Consider the following 20,164-nt stretch of genomic DNA (forward strand, 5'->3'; position numbering starts at 1 on the left):
ACATTTTATATTCGGTGTGAAAGTAGTGATAATGATGTTGTGAAGTGTTCAAAGTTCGGTGGGTTAGTGCTTGAACACAGTCACACTAGAATATTGGTGGAAACTTTTTGTTTATGTGTGAAAATAATAAGTAAAAAAGGAATTTTATGGCTCTTTCACAGTGGAACTCAGTGGCTCTCGGAGTTATCTAAAGAAAATCTCTGTGAATATGTCTTCACAGATGCCCGGGCGGACCGTTCAGAGAGAAGGAAGCTCTTCCGACACTACACTGTGGGATCTTATGACAGTTTTGATGCATCAAGGTATGATCAAACATTTTTCTAATCCATCTGACCATTGTTTAAAGTGTGTCGGGTTCAATATATGACGGTGGTTTTAAATGAGTTCTCTATTGGAATAAACATTGCAATGTGGTCGTCATCATCAGGCCCACACGGGATTTGCACTGGTGGAATTCTAAAGGAATGTCACTCACAACATTATACAGATTTTGCTAAACAGATGTTTGTTAATTAAAGGAATAGTTCACCCAAAAATGAAAATGATCTCATAATTTACTCACTCAAGCCATCCTAGGAGTATATGACTTTCTTCTTTCAGCCGAACACAATTAGAGTTATATTTATTAATAGCCTGGCTCTTCCCAGCTTTGTAATGGCATTGAATAGTGCCCGAGTTTTTGAAGCTCCAAAAAGTGCATCCATCATCATAAAAGTAATCCATACTACTTCAGTGGGTTAATAAAGTTACGTGGTTTTTAAGAGTTTTTTTAAGAGGTATCTATTCTCACCTAATCTTACACTACGCCTACGTCACACTTTCACCGGACCTCGACTCTCTCATGAATGCGTGTACAGCCGTTGCCGGAAGCCAATGATTATAGTATAGTAAAGTTTTAAATGTGGATATTTTTCTTATAAAAATAATAAATATATTATTTAATATATCTCCAGCTGAAAGTGGAAAATCATATACACCTAGGATGGCTTGAGGATGCCTAAATTATGGGATAATTAAAATGTTTTGGTGAACTATTCCTTTAAGCAGATTGATACTTACCATGTTTAACACATTTTGCAGATTTTCCACCAGAATCACAGAAAATGTCAGAAAAAATCTGCAGGCTCTGTGTGGGCCTGATAAGACTATGATGGCCTAATTTTAATAGTTTGACGCTAGATTTACTGCGTTTTAAGCGTTTTATTACTAGATTTAAGCCTTTCAAAATTGGCCAGTCTGTTTTCAAATTCCAAAAAAGACACAAAAAAATAAATAATATAAAAATTATATATATATATATATATATATATATATATATATATATATATATATATATTTTGGATTTTGAAAACAGACTGGCCAATTTTGTATATATTTATTTATTTTTTTGCATTTTATTTACTCCAAAACAGATCATTTTCTGGATTATTAATCTACAAAGTATTATCAAAGAATAATAAAAAAAAGATCATTAATCAATTAATCAAAAATCAAAATAAGTCATCCATTTACCTGCGCATCCATTATGCAAAAAACATAATTTCCCCAAACTTCGCCACCTTACTATCATTTAACACAAAGCGCCGCACAAGCACATTGTTATTCACAGGAGAAAAATGGTTTGAAGAGTGTGAAAACTCTTTAAATGGCCGGTTATGTAAGCAACGGCTGAGCTTGGGGTCATCGCTGCGTAATGCAGACACTCTGATGGCATTTTAAAAAAATCTGCCTTTTGACATTATGATGTCATAATATGTGGCTGTGAATCTGCACATTTGAAATAAACTGGCTGTCTTTGACAATTTGATTTTAGCTACAAACCATTGGTTTACTGTGGAGTCCAGTAAGGCAATAAAATAATGATTTCAAATCATATTTTTATTTTAAATAAAAACATTATTTTAAGCAATTGAACTCTAATAACCCTGCAATTTAAGTGTAATATTATTTTATTTTGCTGTACTATGAACTTTACACATTTGGCACAGGGTGTTAAAAGACAAAAAAAGAGACAGATCCTCTCGCATCCGGCTACCATACTCCTACCCAGCTGACACACCCCTCGCTCGGAGCTGGTTGTCATGGAGACAGAGAATCCATGGCAATGCAGTGCAGGCTACTTCCTGCTGCAGGGAGCTTGAGTGACAGGCGTACAGAAGGACGTAGGTGCTTTTAGGTGAACTTGACACAGATACACGTATGATACCTGTTAAATGTGTCAGTCTTTTCCAGACACACAGATTTTATTCACCAGATATTATATATTTGCAATGGATTCCAGTGTAAACTTTTCAGCGGATAAGACTGAATGGATTTGCGATTTAAATAGCTAATCCACATTGGTGTATAAATATTGGTCCGTGATGGACAGCGGTCTGAATGTGTTGTGTAGGAGTCAACAAAAGGTGTTTGGAATGAAATCACCTCACAGGTATAAATACAATTATGAGCAAATAATATTTCCAAGCTATTGAGCCTCTTCTAACAGGCCAGGATATTAATGACCTTGTTGCTCTGTGACATCGCCACAGTGTCCCCTTCAAAGCAGATTATGTTTCCATGACAACCATGCATCATTCCTCAGGAGTCAGCACTCTACCTTTTGAGCTCGGAGCGCCTTCAATATTTCAGTGAGACTTTATCTTATAGTTTTAAGACTGTGATGCAAGTCGGTCAATCTTGCGATCAAAGCTTAAGCCCATTTTGTTAATATGCCAGCTAAAGTTTTTATGGGATTATAAACACTTCAAGACCTTTATGGGCGCATTAATCAAACTAGAGCTGCTGACCTTTAGTGATTATTTTAGGGTCCAATTCATTCTATGGACACAGTCAAGATACAAGGTTCAGTCAAATGAAATGGCGCAGATCATGATCCCATGCCTGATTTGAATAAAGTTCATGTACCAGATGGAAATGAGACTCCAGCTCTTTGTGAGAGATGTCTGTGACGTTGCAGTTTGAGCGATTCTGTACCTATTCAGGCTTGATTTCCAGGACTGGATTTAATACTCCATCTAAAAGATGGCAAGCCCTCTTGTCCTTCAGGGAGAAGAGAGAACATTTGCTTTTCATTGCTGTCATTTTCAAACTGCTTATCTATCTCTAGATATCTCTGGTGCCTTCTAACACCTTCAGTAATTGATCTGCTGGTGCAAGGCAGGAGGAAACACTTACACACACTTATAACAGACAAATACATCAATTTTCAGTCAAAAATGTGATTAATAAATAATATAGCGTTCAAAAGATTTTTGAAATTATGTCTTTGACCAGAATGTTAGATTCTGCGGCTTTGTGTTAAAGGAATAGTTCTAAATGCGTGAATCAGAATGAATGAATGTTTAATTTTTAGTCGTTAGGACCAAATTTTAGATTGCATTTATACGCCTCTAAAAAGCCTATGAAAAGTCATTAAAAAGTCTGTGTAAACACTTTTGGTTACACTTTATTTTAAGTTGATGTAATTACATTGTACTCACTCAAATAAGTACTGAGTAATATTAATTAACTACATGTATTTACTAGAGTTAGGGTTAGGTTTTGGTTTAGTTTCTTGTAATTATGCATAACGTGTTACTACGTCACCTTAAAATAAAGTGTTACCACACTTTTTGAAACAATTACATTTTTATTGACTGATTATTTTTTAAATTTGTGATGTTGAACTCTGGCATTATCTTAATTTGGTGACAGACTGCTGAGGGCATTCAATGCGATAAGATTCTGATTTAAACACCAGAAATCAGGATCGTTAAATTCTTCACAATTCCAATCTACAATGGGCACATAAGGCTACAATTATTTTTAGTCGTGCGTTCAGTTAAGGCCAGTGCACGCGCACACATGGATACATTCTTCGTCACTCTTTCGCGCGCTCTCTCTTTCTCTGTGTCACTGTAAACCGTCTCTCTATCTCTTTCCCCCCTCTCTCTCCCTCTCCCTCTCCCTCTCTCTCTCTCTCATGCCCATTTCTCCAAGATTACCGCTCATGTTTTCCTCTGGTGATTTTCATCCTTCATCTGGCGGTTATGTCTCGCGCTTACGACACGCTATCTCGCCGGCGACCGGGCCCTGCCTTTCTTAACCGGTGTCACAGCTCCTTCTTCGACAGATAAAGCCGGCGGTGAGCTTTTTTCAACGGTTACAACTCTCGTCACATCGCTCTCTTCGTCGCAAAAATGATTAATTCCGCTCAGCCGACGCCTGTCAGGATGAAGCATCACTCCGCGCGCGCGGCGGTTGCGATGATGAGGATGATAGGCTGTAATAACGGTCGTTATGCGCGGAATTTTCTCCACAGCGACTGCGTTATCAACGAAAAGACGGTCGTGCTGCAGAAGAAGGATAACGAGGGATTCGGGTTCGTTTTGAGAGGGGCGAAAGGTAGGAAAAAAGACGGACCCCTCGTCGTCTCTGCCGCCTCATCATAACTGTGTATCACTTCATGCTTTCTACCCTCGTGAATCAAACGGTGTTGGTCCTTCATTTCACACTATTTCTTATCCCTCGCGCGTGTTGTCTTTTTTTGTACCCCCTCATTTAACGTCATTTCTGTTGATTTCGATGCGCGTCATCGCGCGCGCACTTGATTTGATGTGTCTGCTTGGCTTGAGCTGCATGAATTGCATCCATGTCAAGAACTTCTGAATTAATGCATCTCTTGGTGTCAGCGTGTCCATCACTTGACTGCGATGAATTTAAGTGGGCTTGTCAAATCTGTGAAGTGTAAACACAGACCCCCCCCCACCCACTCCTTGCTCCATGTGCTTGGCTTATTGTGTTGGACTGCTTTAGGACTCTCCTGGCACTTTGTCTCCAGGGCTTCCTGACACTCCAGCTTTGTGGTGAAAGTATTTAATTCACTTGCAAATCCTTCATAAAAATGTATGTAACTCTGACAAATCTTTATCTATCAGTGTATTAACTACTTGTGCAAGAATTCATTTACACTAAAAGTGCCCCCACCCCCATCCACACCTGCAATGCTTTTAGTTTCTACAGATCTAGTGCACTACAGATCCCTTGAAGTTGCGAGTGGTGCACTGTGGCTTTTTTCCGCATCAGCTCATGTGATGCCACTCGTTCTGTCAGGCTCCAGACCAGTGCCCGGTTGCATAAAGCACCTTAAGTTTTTCCCTTACGTATGATACTTAAGGGGCGATTTCCCTTCTTAGCTAAGAGAATAACTTAAGGGTGTTGCATATAATCTCTTAAACAGTTCTCTTAGGTAAGGGAAACATTTAAGTGTTTCACGACAGCCATCCTGGATTGACGTTATAAACGTCTGTTGTTGCCATAACGTTAGATACGCAAAACACTAACACTAGCAATTTCGCAGTTTCATCAAATAAAGTAGGCTAGGATATCGGAATGGATAAACGATAAAAGAAAAACAAGTTTGGAAAGCAAACTAAATCCCAATGTAACTGCAGAAAAAAACAGTGGGAAGAAATAATAACGGAAAAAATCAATGCAATGAATATTGACGCGAAGAGGACGGTTCAGGAAGTCCTTAAAAAATATGAAAACATCTCTTTGGTCGCAAAAAAAGAGCTGAGCGCTTATAAGAAAGAAGCCAACAAAACAGGTAAGATTAAGAAAGACTACGCTTTTAAGACTGTATGCACCGCACCGTGGTGAAGAGTTCGCTTTATTGCTGTACAGTGTTAAGACCTAACGATTACAAAACTGACCAACAGCTTGACCGTTGCGTTTAAATGACGGGAAAGAGCCCCCGCAACCCGGTGAACCACTCTGCTGACAGACGAAAATCACATAAATTCAGCCATGTCGTCTTATTTTTGTCCTCGTTACTCTTAAGGTTACGATTTCCAAACCTTAAGTTATACTTAGGGAAATGACCGTTAAGGGGTTTTATGCAACACTTAACGCTTTTTAAGGGATTACTTAAGTGAAAAAACAGCATTTAAGGGAAATTCTAAGTGTTTATGACGCTTCACTTAAAGAAACCCTTAAGTAACACTTAAGGTTTTTTTTCTGCAACACCCTTAGGTTTAAGGGAAACATAAGGGCGAACTTAAGGGAAAATTACACTTAAGGTGCTTTATGCAACCGGGCACAGTGCTTCTCCCCACACTGTCAGCGGTGACATCCATGCATGCGTTTTCTCTGGTTATATAAACGTCCCAACTCCTGCATTCATTTTTGATTTGGTTGGATGGATGCATTGCAGCTTGCATCATGTATCATCAGACCAGATGCTCTTTTTTAGCCACACTCATTATCCATAGGGCTACCAGATACTCATTTTCATAGGAATTAAACTTTTCACATCTTTCTATGTAAAAATTTTCAGCATGTTTTTGAGTAATATCAAGCTTAATCATGGACTATTAATAAATCACACTCTCTCTCTCTCTCTCTCTCTCTCTCTCTCTCTCTCTCTCTCTCTCTCTCTCTCTCTCTCTCTCTATATATATATATATATATATATATATATATATATATGATGAAACATCTCAAATAAATTAAACCCTAGTCCTAACTTTATATATTTATAAGATGTTTTATCTTTATTTAAATGTAATGTAGTCCAATATTAGGTTTAATCTGGGTCCAGTAAACTACCACAATGTCTTTTGATCTTTACAATGACTTTCCTTTGGTTCTGTCTCATCTGGCTTGGCCTGGACTTTTAGCGGATACCCCCATCGAGGAGTTTACTCCAACCCCGGCGTTCCCTGCTTTGCAGTATCTGGAGTCAGTGGATGAGGGAGGGGTGGCCTGGAAAGCTGGCCTGAGGACTGGCGACTTCCTCATCGAGGTAAGAAAATGATTGGGTTTCCATAAGCTTACAGTTGTTGTTGTTTTTTTTGGAATGATGCGAAAGCCATTGCTTGCTGAAGGGACGGGAAGGTCCCTGATGAGCTGGAATGAGTGATGTCCAACCCATGCAGGGGACTTCATCTTGAGCTTGCTGCTGAATCATTCACACGTTAGTGCAAACAGGATAATGTTTATGCACAGTCTGGGCTTGTGAATATGAGGAAAGGTCATGGTTACATCTTTAATGAGACAGAGGAGCTTAGAGATGCAGGAGATGAGCACTCCTGGAAAAAGCTGTGAACGCATAGAGGTCTGTCCTGTGCAGAAACTCAGTTACCTGATGTCTCCAGAGCTCTTTGGTCTGGGTTAGATTTAAAAGGCTAACCTTTGCATAGGCAATCTTGCTTATCTTTTTTTCATTCTTATTTTAATGAATGAGGCTGTAAGGTTGACACTCTGAATTCATTCGAAAGTTGAAAATGTCAGGGCGGTAATCACCCATCATTTTTAGAAGTTGGGCTTTGAATTTGATAGTTGTCTGAGAGTGATCTTGCATTTATTGGATGTTGTAAATTTTTAATGCCTCTGAGGTACTCTGGATTTATAACCTGCCAAGTCAAAAAGCAGCTAAAACAGCTATGAAGTATCATGATGAGGGCTCAAATGGACCATTTCAGTTCTTAACCACCCTGTGGTTATTACTAGATTACATTTTGTTTTGGTTAGTGAAGTGATATTATCTTATTGGTATGGCTCTATAAAGTACATATTTTAAAAACGACTTGTCGATGGTGGTCATAAGTAAGCGCTAGCCTATACCTTAATCAGGTTGGGTTTATTCTCAGAACATGTTCTTGTGATCAGAAATACCTTGATAAAATGTCTTGAGGTGTATGCAATCCTTTGAGAGACTGATATTGCACAAATACTTCTTAACAATTTTCTTTATGTGATGTTGAAGGCAATGAATTTGTTGAAAAAGTGCTGCTTTGATGGTTTAAAAAAAGTTTTTTATGCTTGACGAGGCTAAATACCATAAAAACAGTAATATTGTGAAATATTATTAGTTTAAATATTTTTTTTCACTTGGGGGGGATTTCTTTTATTTATTTCAATGGTATCAGATTGTGATATAAAAACTTTATTTAAAACAAAAATAACTATTTCTTTGTATATATCGTTATCGTGAAATAACATTACTCATATGGTGATATACAATTTTGGTCATATCGCCCACCCCTACTTGGAATCACTTTCAGAATTGCTTATGATTGATAAAAACATTGGCAGCCAATCAGAATCCATCCTGCTTTAAAGAGCTCAAGAATTTAAAGCAGCAGACCACTGAACTGCATCTCATGCTTATAATAAACAGAATGATATAGTCATGTTTATAGTTATCTTTTTTGGCATGAACAGGCCAATATTCCAGTCTTCAGTGTCACATGATCCTTCATAAATCATTCTAATTTAATGATTTGCTGTTCAAGAAACATTTATTTTATTATCAATGTTGAAAACAGTTGTCCTGCTTAATACTTTTTGTGGAAACCATGATACCATGTTTTTTTCAGTGTTCTTTGATTAATAGAACAACATTATTTGTAACATTATAAATGTATTTACTGTCAACTTTGATCTATTTAATGCATCCTTGCTGAATAAAAAAATATATATGGATGACTAGTCGACCATCCAGTCCATCCCATTATAAATATGTAACGATGATAGAAGTTTTTCTGTGAAACACCTGTCTTGCCTCCTCCGTTCTGGCTGAACTGACACTTCAGCAAAGACTGACCACGAGACATGAAAAGCATTGGGAATATCGTCCTTTTTTCTACATCAGCGAAATAAGTTCATTTGCATGCACAATTCAAGTGAACACTCAGTTTGTGTTTAAGCACAGAGAACAGATCCAAGATCTCAGCACCGCATGGAAGGGCAGAGAAAGGAAGAATATGATTGGCTCTCATGAGCGGCAAAGATTTCATGAATTATTAGTTTGTTACGGTAATCCAAGTCTTAAAGTATCTAAGACAGAATGTTTCTATGATAGACCAATGGGAGCTGGATTTTAATGATGTCATTTTGCAGGAAGTTTAACGTGCGTTATCACTATGTTGAACTAATGACAGTTTCTGTATCACAAAACAATGTATTTGTGTATGTACAAATACGCAAAGGTTAGAATAACATCTCGAGAGCAAGTGTTTGTTTATATACATTCATTCATCGTCTCTTCCCCCCGAATACAGCGGAAACAATAAACACGTTTTAATCGTCCAGTCGATGATATTGACCGTCAGTCCCTCAGGAGCCAAGCAAGCTTCACTGCCTACATCAGGTTAAGACGCTGCCTTTTTGCTCTCTCACACTTTGGTGTGCGGATGTGTCAGGGCCCTGGGATAATCAAGCCTTATATAGTAAGCAAGGCAAAGCTCTTCCAGAGAAATCAACCTCGTTTTACTTCAAGGTTATGACGAAAGGATGAAATCCATTTCATTAATTTAACATATTTAATACTGGGAGCATCCAAGTTATTTGACTTAGCCCTATTTGAATTTTTTTTTAAAAAGTAACGCAATAGTTACTTTCTCTGGTAATTAGTTACTTTTATAAGGATGTAACTCAGTTACTAACTCAGTTACTATTTGTGAGAAGTAAATAGTAACTATAACTAATTACTTTTTTTAAGTAACATGCCCAACACTGAATACTCCTACATTTCCCGAAGCTTCAGAGAGTCAATGAATTAATCTTATTTCCTAAAAGAAACTCTGTAAGAAAACTGAAGCTTATGAAGAGAGCTAGTGATCAACCAGGAAGCTACAAAATAGAATGGATTTACTGAAAATACATCTACACCCACTTGCCCTCGGTGTGTGGGCATGAGTATCTCTCTCTCTCTCTTCACTCTCATCTGATCGCATTTGTGCATCTTACCCCTCTTCTTTTTTCTGTATATAAGATCGAATACTGTATTACCAGGGCATGAGTTATCAATTCCATAAAATAATCGATGTTTACTGACCCATAATGCATTTGCAGGGTTCACCAACTTCTATAAAAAAAGGAGTGCAAGCTGCTGGAATATCATGTATGTGGCGTGTAATGGCATGTTTTTAATAATTATATCAGCTCAAACAGGCTATTTCATGGACGTAGAATGTTTGTTGATACGATTTGCACATGCATTGCATTTTGGGCTGGGCGATATATCGAATATTAGCGATAATATGGCAATAATTTTGACGACGGCGTAAAATTTTAAAATATGGTGAATATCGAATATTTCAAATTCAAGCATACTTTCCCAAAGAACACGCCGAACATCCAATATTATGTCCCCTTTTCGTCTTGTGACGTGACTTTTTTTTTTTTTACACATTAGCAAAATGGAGACAACAAACAACAAGGGTGTGGAAAGAGACACGGGAAGAGACACACATGGAAATGCAAGGTGTGCAAGAAGATAATTGCTACAAATGGTGGTAGCACCACTAATCTCTTTCATCACCTCAAGCAGCATCCTGTGCAGTATGAGCAATGCATGAAACTCCGCTAGCCATCATCACTAGCCTCGGCCTCTTCATCTGATGAAAAATTTGGTAGGCCTGTCGTCCCTAAACAAATAAAGCTGGTCGATTCATTCTCTTGCGGTGTGCCATATGCGAGAAATAGTAAAAAGTGGGAAGAAAGACAATCGACCCCTGATACAATTTTCCTTGCGTAAATACTTTGCCCAGGATGCTCCTGAAATTGTATTTTAAAGTTCGCGAACAGCTGTCACCGAAGCTTTCTCGGAAAACGCACTTCGCGAAAACTTCCGATCTATGGATGAGCCGAACTTGCGAACCCTACATCAGTCTACAATTCATCAGTCTACCATTGATGGACACACCGGGGAGATCTTCACTCTCTGTACTTGTTTTGCACTACTTCAGTTACAGTTACATGTGTTCATTTAAAAAAAAGCAGCAAGTGATCATTTGGTCTAGAATTTTTTTTTACTACTTAAATTTGCACTTAACATTTTGTATTTCCTTGGTAACAATAGCTGTTCTATCTAAATTGTTTTTGTTGTTTTTTAATGGGAGCAAAAGAAAATCATGTTTTTTTTTTTTATTTAAAAGCAAATGCAAACATATCGAGATATAATTTTAGTATCGTAAAATTTTTGACAATATCGAGATATCACATTTTTTTATATATCGCCCAGCCGTAATTGGATTTACATAACGCCTAATCTAACACAAAATGCGTCTCCTGCTTTAAAACTATTTTAGTGTTTTAAACAAGCAGCAGCACTGAAGTATTTCTGGTCCTTGTGAATATTTCGCACTGTCATGCTGACGGGGTAAAAAGAATGTCATGAAAATATGTAATTGTGGTTATGTATCTCAAAAAATTGCTAGCGTTGAATGTGATGGCCGGTTGATGTGTTTGTTGATGGTTGGACATCTCTCCTCGGCAGTAATGCTCTCTCTCCAGAATGTTCTGTGTGCACAGAGAGAACCAGCAGGGAGGAAGTCTGTGGACTGTAGGAGATGCCTGCAAGCGTCCTCATGGCCTGATAACCGTACAACCTGTCACCAAAACCTGCTCCTCACCAAGTATAGCGAAGTACATTGTGTTTGCTCTGTGACACTAAATGAAAAAGTTAGCTGCCGCAACGTTGCACGATTTCCATTTTTAAGCGACATGTTATGTTTTTCATCTTGGAATAGATCTTCCTATTTTTAATATTTCCAAAAATAACGGAATCTAGTAATGTTACTGACCTTCATCATGTGTGTGTGTGATGATCCTGGTCTCATGTTGTAACACAGAGCAACGGTCGCCTAGCAACGACACCAGCATTGTGTCTGAGCACAGTGATGAAAGCGAGGTTTGAGGTTTTTTTTTTTTTGTCATTGGAGTGCAGCACTGGGCCGCATGTAAACATTTCTTTTCCTGTTTGTATTGATACAAAAATGCACCTCCATGATGGATTCCAATACCTGAGTGCTTGGATTTCAGCGGCAAATGACTCTACATGCTTGAAATTAGCTTTCATGGTTGTTTAGGCATGTATTTAACTGCAATATGCTATATGACGGTTTCCTCCTGAGAGGCTGGCTTTCGTCATTCCGTCTCTTCAAGCCTGTTTTAGGAATTCCTAAGCTGTGAGATGATTTTTTGACGATGTTGATGCTCACAGGACTGATTTCTGAAGACAATGCAGCTGTCGCTTACACATTGTGTCAGTTTCAATTATGGTATTTAATAGTAAAATCATGATACTTTTTTCTTTTGAATGATTTCATCAAAAAAATCCTTTAAAAAATGTATCACGTTTTCCACACAAATATTAAGCAGCACATCTGTTTTCAAAATGAATAATAAAAGAAATGTTACTTGAGCAGCAAAGCAGCATATTAGAATGATGTCTGTAGGGTCATGTGACACTAAAGTAATACACTGGAATAATGATGCTGAAAATTCAGCTTTGATCACAGGAATAAATTATATTTAAAATTATATTAAAATAGAAAGCAATTATTTTAAATTGTAATATTTCATTCACAGTATTACTGTAATTTTGATCAAGAAACTTACTGTGTATGCTAGTGTATGCAAGTAGATGACTACTTTTAGGAAGTTGGCATGTCCTCCCCAGTGGCGTAGCGTAAATCCCCCCACGAACCACAAGTCCGAGGCCCCCCTCGGTGGGTTGTGGGGGGATTTAGCGTTCTTGTTCATTTACTCATTTATTTTATAATTGACTTGATTTTATCCCGGGAAATGACGCATGCAAACTTTACTCTAGAGTTATGGCTGTGAAGAAGTCTCAAACTCCAGTCAATTATTCACCACAGAAAGTGAAAGTAAAAATCTGTCGCTGCATTAACGGTGCATTCTCTCAGAGACGAGTAGAGCTGAATCTATGTCAGCGTGCTGATAACGGTATATAATTGTCTTCATTTATTTTCTTAATATTTCTCTTGTGACCCTATGAGTAGTGAAAAAATAAAAAGAGAAGTATTTCATGTTAAACAAGTTGTTTTCGAAAAGAGTAAGCTATTTTATTTTCCTCGCAACACGTCGGTTTTAGGGTGATTAATTGTAATATTAATTTAATGATAAATGTAGTAGGCTAGTAATAATTTAACACATTAATTGGAAATCCTAAATCATCTTGATAAGGCCGATAGCTGATAGCTATGTCCTGTGTGCCCGTCCACTACGCCACTGGTCCTGCTGTGTGTCATGCTTCATCTTAAACCATTTTAAACAACAAATATATAACTCTTGTATAATTATTATAAATGCAGCTATTCTAATCTCATATTAATTGATATATAACATGCATGGACTATTTGTACTTTTAACATTATTTTGTTGTTTATTAATAGTACATAAACTAGCAAATAAGGCTAAGTATGCCTTTATGGTCAAATTTATACATTCATATAAACCTTATATCGTGACATTATTAAAAAATAAGTTAATGGATCCACCCAAGTACAATTTGTACTATTTGATTCAAGAAATACTGTGGTATGGTGTCCACAAAATATGTTTTTTTTACGGTAAAACTGGCATATTTTTGTAAGGCTTGCACTATGGATAAGAGACCTGCGCGGGACTGTTTTCTTCATCCCGCACCCCCCGAATTTCTGACCATTATCGCCCGCTCCCGCAACGTATGTGTTACACTCCCGCCCGCTCCCGCAATATGTATGTCCACTCCCGCCCGCACCCGCAAAACTGGTTAGAATTTATTCCCGCACAATAATAGAGATGCATTGATTTTGTGTCTTCTCCCGTCCCGCAGGAAAAAACACGTAAATGTATTGCTATTATTAAAGAGCTTCATGGGGTTGTTTGTTTCGTTTCCCTGGCCTGCATCTGACGCACTGATCATTAAAAAATAGTCGTATCTTAGGATCAAATACAATCATGTATTTGTATTTATTTAAATGTATTTATCTAAATGTATTTTTATTTAATTGATTTTTTTATTTAAATGTATTTATTTTTTTATTTTTTTTTTGCTGTTTTTCTAGCTATTCTTCTACATCTTCTAATACATTTAGATAAATAGATATAAATAAATACATAGATCTTTTGAGGGTCCCTCTTCAACTTCTTTCTTAAATGAATGAGCCGTCGTTTTCTGGGAAAATCTCAACAACAGTGAAGTTAATGCAGGCGTACCACTGTCTACATCTTTCTACAATAATTTAAATAATGAAAAGGACAGGTAAAATGCACTGTTGTGGACCTATACCAGCAAATATGATACCGCAATGCAAAACAACACCCCGAGAGGGAAACAAATATAGCCTACCACAAGAAAATACAGTATACAAAACATTCAAAAACATCGCTGTAATTGACAAGTCGGAATCGGTGATAATACATCAATTGTCAATGTCAATATATACATCTTATGTACATTTGTCACAATGAACAAAGTCCAGTTCCTTTCCATCTTTGACACAAACAATTGAGAAACTTCTCCAAATGTCAGACTTGCCTTGCTTACGTTTTGTGCTGTAAATACCTCGTTTGAGGTTCTTTTCCAAATCATTTATTGACATCTCATTCTCCACTAGGCTACCTCCCGATCCCGCAGGGTTTTTTTTTAGCCGCCCATTCCCGCCCGCAGCAAAGTTCAAAACGCCCGCTCCCGCGAGATTTGCGTTGGGTCCCGCGGGACCCGGCGGGACTCAATCCCAATGCAGCCCTCTACTATGGATGTTACAATGCGTAAATGCATCAGGCATCCATCTACTTCCTGTGTGGATAAGGGGACAAGGATTTAAAAAATAATAATAATTGCAGGCAGTCGTAGCGATAAGAAAATTGACATTAAACCAAATTTTGACAAATTTTTAATTATTGTCAGATCAAATACTTTCTAGCCCTGAAAATATTTGACAAACTTGTATTCAGAAGTGTCATGGTAATACAATCGCAATTTAATACAAGTTGTAAAGTTCCATTAAACTCTCTCTATTTGTGTCAGGACATAGCTGGCATCCAGAAATGTTATTTACAGCATTTTTATTTTTATTTTTTATTATTCCGAGTGCTGTTTAGGCGGCCTCTATATCTTTAATGGAAATTCTATAAACTCTCAGTGAGTCTTTCACACTATCTTGTGTTTAATCTCCTCAATAGAGGACTTGACCACAGAGGTCTTATCATGTAACCTTTCTTTAAGTGCAGGCCAGGCCAAGCCGATAGCTGTGCTGCTATCGTAGAGCAATGCAGACAGGAAAATGGATGAGGCTTTAGTGCGTGTGTGTTTCAGATCCCATACAGATCCCCTGTACTCTTCGTAATTATCCCCACTCAAGACAAAAGAGCGCCCTCTTTTCTGGAAAGTACCAAGAAGAGGGAGATTTCATTTGACGGCATGGAGTTTCATCTGGGCTGGATGATTGCCCTCTGACAATCTTCTGTAAATCTCTAAATCAGGCCAGAGATGCAGAGATTGCAATCGCTCTAGTTTGTATTAGAGAGTGTGATGTTGGCGCTGGGTCATGTTTAGTAATGATAGTGGATTTGACGTGGGGATTAAGAGATGGGAGCCGTGTGGATTTGTTGAGTTGTATGATGTTTTATTAAGGATGTGTGATTTTTTTTTCCATTTCTTTTTTTAATTATCATCAGCATTGGACTGGTTAGGCTGATTTTGGAAGCACATAATGTAAGGGCTTATTTTTTTCTCCAATCCGAACAGTAGGCCTATATTTTTTACATTTATTTATATATTCTATGTTTATGCCATCTTACAAAAGTATTAAATGGTTATGCATATTTTTCAACTGAACATATCTAATGCCTGATTTTGATTGAAGCATATTTGGAGAGGTGTTCTCTTTACGGATGAATCCCGGTTTTCACTGTACAGGGCAGATGGCAGACAGCGTGCATGGCGTTGTGTGGGTGAGCGGTTCGCTGATTTCAACGTTGTGGATCGAGTGGCCCATGGTGGCGGTGGGGTTATGGTATGGGCAGGCGTATGTTATGGACAACAAACACAGGTAGATTTTATTGATGGCATTTTGAATGCCCAGAAATACCGTGACGAGATGCAGAGGTTGTGCCATTCATCGACCATTACCTCATGTCGCAGCATGATAATGCACGGCCCCATGTTGCAAGGATCTGTACACAATTCCCGGAAGCTGAAAACATCCCAGTTCTTTTATGGCCAGCATAATCACCGGACATGTCACCGATTGAGCATGTTTGGGATGCTCTGGATCGGCGTATACAACAGTGTGTTCCAGGTCCTGCCAATATCCAGCAACTTCGCACAGGCATTGAAGAGGAGTGGACCAACATTCCACAGGCCACAATCAACAACCTGATCAACTCTATGCGAAGGAGATGTGTTGCACTGCGTGAGGCAAATGGTGGTCACACGAGATACTGACTGGTTTTCGGCCTAAGGCACACCTGTACGATAATCCTGCTATCTAATCAGCATCTTGATATGCCACACCTGTGAGGTGGATACATTATCTCGGCAAAGTAGAAGTGCTAACCAACACAGATTTAGACAGATTTGTGAACAATATTTGAGAGAAATAGGCCTTTTGTGTACATAGAAAAAGTCTTAGATCTGAGTTCAGCTCGTGAAAAACAGGGGCAAAAACAAAAGTGTTGCATTAATAATTTTGTTCAGTGTATATATATATATATATATATATATATATATATATATATATAAAATATAAGATAATATATATAAAATTAACTTATCTAGTCATAATATAAGACAAACGTTTTCCAATTTTATGATGTCCCTGTATTAAATATATTGGATATCTGATCTTTTTAAAAATATTTATTACCTGGGCCTAAAATTAACACTCGCCAATCACCAAATGTGAGTACAAATGGATGTTGGCGAGAATATGAAACTGTCAATCGCTAGTTGGCCGGTAAAATTTTTATGAATTCTTTATGCAATGTATTGAGAACATGAATGAGAACAAACGTGAAAGAAGCTCAAGATTGACGTTTTTGCATCGTCATGAAAGTTTAAGCCTTGCGAATTTAAATGTTCAACTTGCGCACTGTGTGGGAAGTTTTGTGTGCACACACATCCAAAGCTGCACCCAGAATGCCACATCCCTCAGACAGCACGCGTATGAAATGAGCTTTGTTTCACGTTTTCTTGAGCTTGAACGGACATTCTAGTAAACACAGTCGGTTTTTGCTTGAGTAACGTAAACAGTCGTGTACAGTATGTGCATATTGGATTCATGCATTTGGTCTTAAAGTGACAGCAGGCTAATATTTCTGCTGTTGTTGGTGTTTTTAATGTTAATCAAACAAAAAAGGACAGAAAGAATTCACTCACTGCTCTTGATTGAATAGCTTTGAAACTTCAATAAAGATTAAGCTATGCTTAATTTATAAAGTGAAGACTATCCAGTGTTATTTAACATTTTATTACTTTATTCAATGTCTCTACCTGAAAAATACTGTTACTTGTATTTAATTATGTTTTAAATTTATATTAGTTATGCTAGTAGTTTTATTGAAATTGGAATTGAGAATTGTAAATTTTCACTGGTATCTAAAATTTTGGTGTCATAACTGGCTGTTTTTGCAAAAGTAGTTTAATGGCTGGTAAAAAAATCGTCATCGGCCATTGGCAGGTGTGGCAAAAAGTTAGTTTTAGGCCCTATATATTACATTTATCATATATTATAAATATAAATTAGTTTAAAATGTAAATTAAAATTTTCATTCGTAATACACAATACACAAGCTGTCCCAAATTTGCTGATGTTTCTAGATTATTAAGATTCGATTTTAGATATGTGACGGCAGTTTGCCAGAGCTGGATGTTTGCATCTCCTTTTTTATTTTGGGGCTTTTAATTCACCAGACAGGAAAGTCTGGGTAAGATAGAAGGTATTGGATTGGGACATGAGACATGCCAGGCTTAAACCCAGGTCCCTGTGGGCCAACACCTCCAAATTGCATCCTTTTCAAAACCTGCTTCAAAAACCCTCATAAATAATGTTTTCCAGTCTTCTTGTATTATATATAACATTAGTTCAGATGGTTTTTGCTGGTCTGTAGATGATTGGTTCCTGTTTTTTATGGTCTAAATAAAATAGTAAGAGCCTTCCCTTGTCCATGCATCCACACTGTTCTGTTACTACTAGTTAGTGTTTCTGTCTATGTGGAGATACCTGGAGGGGGTCTCCTAGTTCACGGAGTGGCATTATGTAACCACAAGGGTGAACATGGATAGACTGTTACATAATGGCTTAGTGAGCAAGTGTGTGTGTGTGTGTGTGTGTGTGTGTGTGTGTGTGTGTGTGTGTGTGTGTGTGTGTGTGTGTGTGTGTGTGTGTGTGTGTGTGTGTGTGTGTGTGTGTGTGTGTGTGTGTCTGTGTGTGTGTGTGTGCACGTCTCCTTTGTGTCAGTAAGTGCATGTGTAAAAAGAGTGTGTGTGTGTGTAGTGCAGTACACATCTTTATTCTTCTGGAAGTGACCAGATGTGACACAAAATCATCCTTCATGAAATATGGAGGTCCCTGTAGATTCCTGTCACACAGACACACACTCTCAAGTTGGATGAACAGCACGTGAACACACACACACACACACACACACACACACACACACACACACACACACACACACACACACACACACACACACACACACTTGATCCTTGAATAGAACAGCAAGCATAAATTGTGTAGTGCATCTGGGGACTGCAGAGAAGCAATGAAATTCATTTGGTTTACGAGTTCATTTTTTTTTTTTTTTTTTTACGTGTGTTTTGAGACTGTGACCAGAACGACCCTGAGCACAACTGATCTGATTAGCCAAATGGAAGGCTTATCGTTTTATGGTTTATTTCCTGTGTGCTGACTCTGTGCAGAGGATAACCGCCTGCTAATTTCATCAGATTTTAATCAAGTGTGGGATGCTCACCACATGTCACACACATCCATCAGTCAAGATCTGTGTGTGCGCGTGTTGTTTTTTTATGCCTGTTATTGCACCATTAAATCACAAACTGTTATAATCAATGAAAATTTTATAATTGCAAATTGCCATTTTGTGTGTTGAGATGTGTATATATAAAAAGTGCACCTCCCAAATTCCAGTTTTTGCATCCTAAGCTGTCTTTAACCTGATTTCAGTTTCGTGACACAGAGACTCGGGTCATCATGTTTAACTCTTAAAGGAATAGTTCACCAGAAAATAAATATTCTATCATTATTTACTCAACCTCATGAAACATATGCTGTTATTTTTCTATATATTTATCTATAGATCTAAGACAATATAAACAATTGTAAATGAATGTGTACTATTCCTCTGCTCCTTTATTATGGCAAATTATTTATGGCAAGGAGTTCCTTCAGTAATTAGAAAATTTCTAGAAAGTGTCTATCCATCTGTTATGAATTAATTTTCCAGTTTATTTATATATGTTTTATCTCCCTCCACCTTTTGCGTTAACCTCAAGCAGGCTTTATAATGCACTAAATAGATATTGAACCAAATGGATCTGAAAGGTTACTGGCTAATGACCTTTCTTATCCTAATGTGTTTTTTTATGTTAAGTTTTTTTGTACAAAGATGTTACTCTATTTGCATATCCATTTTGATTGGTCAGTTTACACATTCTCCCCTGACATTGATGTGAACTGCAGGAAAAATTACTTCATAACATAAAAGTTGAAATAATATATATCATTATACAGTATATGCATCTGTAATTTAAAAATATTACATGTTATTGCTTTAGTGGCTTTTTTTTTAAGGTAGTTAAGCCTTCTATAGCTAATTCCTGCTCAGGTGGACAATCTTCAAAATTTCTACCTCTGCATCAGGGTGAATAAATTCATGTAATTCCTTCATGCTGTACCAAACCAGTATACCTGCAATGATAATTTATAGACTGTCAAAAAAAAACTAAAAACAATTCATATGATGCTATAGGTTCCTTTTTAGAGTTTTGCAGCCTGTGGTCACTATTAACAAATCTGTAAGAAGTTTCTTCAAAATGATCCTTTTATATCTTAAGGGGGAAAAAAGAGCATACATGTTCGGAACGACATGAGGGTAAGTAAATAATGACCTATATTCCATGTCCTCCACAAAAATCAGATTCCTGTGCTCAGGCTCAGTTTGGTTGGATTTAGCTCTGCTCCGGGATAATGAGATTATCAAGATGAAGTGGCCATGGTGAGATTGTGCTGTTTTGTGAGCTTTATCTACATCTGGTCCCAGCACTTCCTAAATGAGCCCAAATCTCATTACCAGTGTGTGACATGCCGAGAGACTAAAGGTCAGTGAGAATGCTAGGAAATTTGTGCCCATCCTCCTCCTT

At 37.6% G+C, this 20,164-nt stretch overlaps 1 protein-coding gene across 6 annotated transcripts in view; it reads left to right on the forward strand.

Annotated features, from left to right (window-relative positions):
* shank2b (SH3 and multiple ankyrin repeat domains 2b) overlaps positions 1–20,164 on the forward strand; it is a 127,519-nt gene that overhangs the window by 90,032 nt on the left and 17,323 nt on the right. For 5 of the 6 annotated variants that reach the window (XM_077210522.1, XM_077210523.1, XM_077210524.1 and 2 more), the window contains 3 exons: positions 221–302; positions 4,304–4,386; positions 6,663–6,787. In XM_077210522.1, the coding sequence (XP_077066637.1) occupies positions 221–302; positions 4,304–4,386; positions 6,663–6,787 (290 nt within the window). Of the gene's footprint in view, positions 1–220; positions 303–4,040; positions 4,387–6,662; positions 6,788–20,164 lie in introns of those variants that run through there. The other variant, XM_077210526.1, reaches the window with a different exon arrangement.

This window comes from Siphateles boraxobius, unplaced genomic scaffold (assembly GCF_051911475.1).
Source record: "Siphateles boraxobius isolate OS27281-9 unplaced genomic scaffold, OSU_SipBor_1 65, whole genome shotgun sequence".
Lineage (NCBI taxonomy): Eukaryota > Metazoa > Chordata > Actinopteri > Cypriniformes > Leuciscidae > Siphateles > Siphateles boraxobius.